This window comes from Colobus angolensis, unplaced genomic scaffold, assembly GCF_000951035.1.
Source record: "Colobus angolensis palliatus isolate OR3802 unplaced genomic scaffold, Cang.pa_1.0 Scaffold25, whole genome shotgun sequence".
Classification (NCBI taxonomy): domain Eukaryota; kingdom Metazoa; phylum Chordata; class Mammalia; order Primates; family Cercopithecidae; genus Colobus; species Colobus angolensis.
In genome coordinates this window covers 5,037,820-5,043,181 of record NW_012115710.1, presented here as the reverse complement: position 1 = coordinate 5,043,181, position 5,362 = coordinate 5,037,820, and the positions used below count along the sequence as shown (strand labels likewise).

Here is a 5,362-nt window from a genome sequence, read left to right as displayed (position 1 = left end):
ATCATGGCTCACTGCAGCCTCGGTGCCTGCCACATACACATACACACACACACACACACACACACACACACACACACCCCACCCCTGGGACTCAATCAATCCTCTGGCCTCAGCCTCCTCATCAGCTGGGACCATGGGCGTGCACCACTATGCCTAGCTAATTTTTGTTTTTGTTTTGAGGCAGAGTCTAACTCTCTTGCCAGGCTGGAGTGCAGTGGCACGATTTCGGCTCACTGCAAGCTCTGCCTCCCGGGTTCAAGCAGTTCTCCTGCCTCAGCCTCCCGAGTAGCTGGGATTACAGACACCCCCAACCATGCCTGGCTAATTTTGGTGTTTTTAGTAGAGACGGGGTTTCACCATATTGGCCAGGCTGGTCTTGAACTCCTGACCTCGTGATCTGCCCACCTTGGCCTCCCAAAGCGTTGGAATTACAGGGGTGAGCCACCGTGTCTGGCCTAATTTTATTTTTTTTATTTTTTATTTTTGTATTTTTTTTTGTAGAGATGGGGTTTTGCCATGTTGCCCAGGTTGGCCTAAAACTCCCGGGCTCAAGCAATCCGCCTGCCTCAGCCTCCCAAAGTGTTGTCATGTTTTTGTGCCTTTTTCCAAAAAAAAACTTTTTGGGGCCATTTGTTGGTGATACTGCCGTTTGAAATGTCCCCTGTGCACAGTGCTGAAGTGCTGTCTGGTATTCTAAGTGCAGGGAGGCTGTGATGCCTGACGGAGGAAATACCATGTTACAGACGCTTCGCTGAGCCCAAGTTAGAATGCTGTTGACATGGGCTCCATGTTAGAGAATAAACAGTGATATTACATAAACACATGAATATAGAAACACACATAAATGAGGCCAGGCGCAGTAGCTCACTCCTGTAATCCCAGCACTTTGGGAGGCTGAGGTGGGCAGATCACGAGGTCAAGAGAATGGCGAGACCATTCCAGCCAACATGATGAAACCCCGTCTGTATTAAAAATAGAAAAAATTAGCTGGGCATGGTGGCATGTGCCTGTAGACCCAGCTACTTGGGAGGCTGAGGCAGGAGGATCGGTTGAACCCGGGAGGCGGCAGTTGCAGTGAGCCGAGGTCACACCACGGCACTCCAGCCTCGCAACAGAGCGAGACTCCGTCTTAAAAAACAAACAACAGAAACACACAAATGAAAACACACATAGACCCAGATTATATATATATTGATTGATGAAAATACTGTGAGTAGAGGCTCAAGAGAGCCTAACCCTGTATTCCACTAGGAGCAGTGGCTCAGGATCGGCTAATTGGAGTGTTCACGGTGACTTTCTAGAACCTCACTGCGGTGAATAAGGGGAACTGACTGTATACCCTGGCACCAGCCCTGGGCTGGCCCCGCTGCAGCAGGGAACAAGACAGGTTCTGTCCCCTCCTTTGTGAAGCTTCATGTCGAGGACGGGAGTGGGACCTTGATCCAGTAATCCTGGAGGCAGAGAGCTAGCTTAAAGCAGGCCAGCTCTGCGGAAAGGTGCCCTTGGGGGACTGACACAGTTGTGGAAGGCTGCGTCATCAGGGGTGATGTCATCATGTGACAGGAGACATGAGCTAAAGGTTAAGTGGTGTTGGGCCCAGTGAGTGGGTGGTGATGGGAGGTGGGAGTGTTCCCAGCAAAGGGAATGAAAAGGGAGCATCCCCCGACAGCCCCCTCTTTCTACCTCTTCCTCAGAATCCGGGGCACCAGCTACCAGAGCCCCCACGGCATCCCCATAGACCTGCTGGACCGGCTGCTTATCGTCTCCACCACCCCCTACAGCGAGAAAGACACGAAGCAGATCCTCCGCATCCGGTGCGTGCGGGACCAGGCCGTGCGCCTGAGAGGCGGGGCTGGGGTCTACCCTGTTTGACAAATGCCGACACTGAGGTCTGGCGGACTGGCATGGTGGCTGGGCCTGCAAGAGAGAGGTCTGATCTGGCACCCAGACAGTGGCCGCCGATCTGGGAGCAGGAGCCATGGTGGGAAAGGGAGGCGAGGTACCCGTGACTGGTGTGGGGGCCAGCGCCCTGGGGGTGGTCAGGAGGCCTAGGTTTTAGGTCCAGCCCAGCCCCTGTCTCCATGGCTCTTCTAGCCTCAGCATTCTATGGTTCTAAGATGCAGGTGCCACATATTCCCAGTGGGGAAGGGCCAGAGGGTTGCTGTGGCCACTTTTGCTGCAGTCAGAGGCTGGGTCCTGGCTGAGCCACCCCTGTCCCCCACTGCTTGCAGGTGCGAGGAGGAAGATGTGGAGATGAGTGAGGATGCCTACACGGTGCTGACCCGCATCGGGCTGGAGACGTCACTGCGCTACGCCATCCAGCTCATCACGGCTGCAAGCTTGGTGTGCCGGAAACGCAAGGTCAGCCGGCCAAATTAGCCAGCAGGGCCAGATGGCGGCAGTGAGTGACGCACTACTTCAGGGGCTGCCAGGGTTCCGATTTCAACCTAGGATGTACATTTTCAGAGGCAGTGAATTTTCATCCCTCAGGCTGTCTTCTGTATCTCCCCACCTGGCCTCCAGTAGGTGCTCAGTAAATCTCTGTTGACTGTAAGTAGATGCTGTTAGGTCCACCTTACAGATAAAGAAACTGAGGCATGAAGAGGCTGGGCCCACAACCAGGAGATGGCCAGGCAGGATTTGGACCCAGGCGATCTGGCCCAGAATGCCCTCCCCTCCCATGCCACCCTCTGCTGCCTAGAGCATGGAGGTGGCATACGCTGGGGTCTGTGCCGTGAGCCTCACGGAGAGGGGCCCAACTCAAGACCTGCCCTCCCCCTCCAGGGTACAGAAGTGCAGGTGGATGACATCAAGCGGGTCTACTCACTCTTCCTGGACGAGTCCCGCTCCACGCAGTACATGAAGGAGTACCAGGACGCCTTCCTCTTCAATGAACTCAGTAAGAATCCCTACCCTGCACCTGCACTGCCAGAGCCAACCTCAGGGAGGAAGAGGGAGCTCGGCCTAGAAGGCTCAGGCCCTGCCCCCTGGGCCACACTGACCATGTGGCCTTCCTTCTCCCCACAGAAGGCGAGACCATGGACACCTCCTGAGCTGGATGTCATCCCCTGTCCCCACCCTGTTTTCTACCAGAGTTCTGACACTGTGACTTTGTATAAAATGGTTTGAAGCTGCACCCACCCTGCGTGTGGTTGCCCTGAGCCCACAGAAAGCCACTCCAAAGTGTACACTGAGAAGCCTTTATTGCAGGAGGAACGGGGTGCCTGCTGGTTCCAGGAGTCGGGATGGACTTGGAGGGCTGGGGGAGGGTCTTTAGAGGAAGAGGAGGCCTGGGAGTTGGGGGTGGTCACAAGTCAAAGGGTGGTCCTTGGGACCCCCGCAGTCAGAGGTGCTGCGGCGGCAGGGTCCACAGCGACAGCTGAGAGCCACAGGGAAGGAGACCACGGGGTCCACGCCGGGCAGGCATCCAGGGAGCCGGATGGACTCGAAGCGCACCTCGCGGTAGGTGCATACCGCCTGGGGCACGGGCGGCAGGGCCGCCTGCAGCACCCGCATCTGGAGGACATGTAGATAGGGGAGTGAATATGTGCCTGGGGCCAGCGCCTCGGCTGAGCTCCCAAGCTGCCCCCAGAGGTCCCAGACTCAGGAGTCCAGGAAGCCCTCTGTTCCTGCCCTCCCACACCCCATTCCCCAGCCCCTGACCAGACAGGCAGACCACCCTTTCTCCCCCGCTGCCTCTGTGACCAAGCCCTGAGGTGGCAGCACCTGGCCCTGGCCCCGTGCAGCTCACCATGGTAGGGCAGTAGCCGGCACAGATGCTGGTGTTGACGGTGATGCACACGGGGCAGGCCTCCTTCTCGGCAGCCAGGGTGGCATTGATGGGGCGGCACAGTGGCCGCAGCGGCTCCCTGGATGCCCGTGCCCCACCCGTACTCAGCAGCAGCCACAGCAGCAGCCTCTGGGACAAGGACACTGCTTCAGCCCAGTCTGAGACCACAGCCCCGTGCCCTGGCCCTCCCATGCCCTGGGGTACACCACCCTCCAGGACCCAGACACCCTTCCCGGCATCTCCTAGTCAGGACCCACCGCCCGGACACCTTCCTTTCAGTGCCCACCCCACAGCCCAGAGGACCTGAGATACCCCAACATTTCAGATCCCCACCCTCAGGGATTGCCCCACCTGAAGCTTACTGGGGGTCACGCCCCTCCAAAAAGAGGCCTCCTTCCACAGCTCACACACGTCTGCCCCTTCTCATGCCAGTGATGGCCTGGAAGGAGGTGGAAGGTGCCCAGGGGCCCTGCAGTCTTACCTGGAGCATCTCCATCCTTGGTGCGTCCCCTGCCTCGTGTACCTGGCTTTATACCTCTGGGTTGTGGGGGCGGCAAGGCCACCAGGAGGTGATAGGATGCTGGGGTAACCTGGACACTAATCCCCCGGGGGCGAGAGGTGCACAAGGCCAGGGAGGCGCAGGAGTGGCTCAGCAGAGCGCCCCAGCCCTCTCTCCTCAGTGCTCCAACGCCAGGGATGAGGCAGAGACCACCGTGAAGTGACCTCAGAGACTCATCGATGGAGTGCTAGGGTCTAGTCGGTGTTGGAGGCACAGGGAGTAGGGTGTAGGAAGGCCTGCCTCTGCCTATCCTGTGGTCTTGGGAGCCAGGAGGAGGCGGTGACCCGAGAAAGGTGCTGGACTGAAGCCTCAACCCTCCTCCACTTGATGCATTCCTGTGCCACAGTCCTCACCGTGACTGTGCTGCCAGGGAAGCCACTTGACCCAGAAGCCCCCCAACCAGGGATTCAGCCAGAGCCCCACCTCAGCCTTAGGGACCTCTGCCCACCACACCCTCAAGCTAGGATGCCCGGAGGGGTCCCCGGAAATGGGTGGTTCAGGTGATTTAACTCATTTAATACGCCCCCAGGGTGCGTGTCCTGCCCTCAGGGCCACAGCCTCCAAGGACATTATCTGGACTTAGTCCCTTCTCCGCGATGCGATGCCGCGGCGGAGTGGGCGTATCTGGGCTAGTCCCGCCCCCACATTGCCAATAGACATAATGAGCGCCACTCAGGCCTGGTCCGGACCCTTCCTAGTGAGCGGAGGTGCCGAGCTCGGCGCCGCCCCGCGGCCCAGGGGGCGTGTCCGGGGTGGGGCTGGCCTGGCCCGCTCACACCAGCGTCGGCTTCAAGCTGCCAAAGCTGGAGTTCTCTGTACTGTAGGCTTTCGGCACGCTGTGGATGCCCGGCAGGGGCTTCCAGTGGGGGCCGCCCCAGGGCGCCTCCAGTGGGCAGAAGCGGTCGAGCCCCCGGAGCGGGTGCAACGGGGGGCTGTAGGACTCCTGAGCCAGAGACAGGGCTCCGCGGTGTGGCACGGCCGAGGTCACCGGCCTGGCACGTGGCACGCGGACC

At 59.0% G+C, this 5,362-nt stretch overlaps 2 protein-coding genes and 1 pseudogene across 3 annotated transcripts in view; 1 reads left to right on the top strand and 2 right to left on the bottom strand.

Annotated features, from left to right (window-relative positions):
* RUVBL2 (RuvB-like AAA ATPase 2) overlaps nt 1-3,136 on the top strand; it is a 20,174-nt gene extending 17,038 nt beyond the window's left edge. For both annotated transcript variants that reach the window (XM_011946420.1, XM_011946421.1), the window contains exons 12-15: nt 1,695-1,814; nt 2,232-2,361; nt 2,785-2,899; nt 3,028-3,136. In XM_011946420.1, coding sequence (XP_011801810.1) covers nt 1,695-1,814; nt 2,232-2,361; nt 2,785-2,899; nt 3,028-3,053 — 391 coding nt within the window. In that variant the 3' untranslated portion in view covers nt 3,054-3,136. The remainder of the gene's footprint in view (nt 1-1,694; nt 1,815-2,231; nt 2,362-2,784; nt 2,900-3,027) is intronic.
* Nucleotides 3,137-3,191: 55 nt separating this feature from the next.
* The window catches only part of LHB (luteinizing hormone beta polypeptide), a 47,504-nt gene continuing 45,333 nt past the window's right edge, over nt 3,192-5,362 (bottom strand). The window contains exons 2-4 of the mRNA XM_011946419.1: nt 4,272-4,462; nt 3,752-3,919; nt 3,192-3,516 (exon numbers count right to left, since the gene is read on the bottom strand). Coding sequence (XP_011801809.1) covers nt 3,274-3,516; nt 3,752-3,919; nt 4,272-4,286 — 426 coding nt within the window. The 5' untranslated portion in view covers nt 4,287-4,462 and the 3' untranslated portion in view covers nt 3,192-3,273. The remainder of the gene's footprint in view (nt 3,517-3,751; nt 3,920-4,271; nt 4,463-5,362) is intronic.
* Nucleotides 5,044-5,362, bottom strand: part of LOC105514877 — a 1,665-nt pseudogene continuing 1,346 nt past the window's right edge.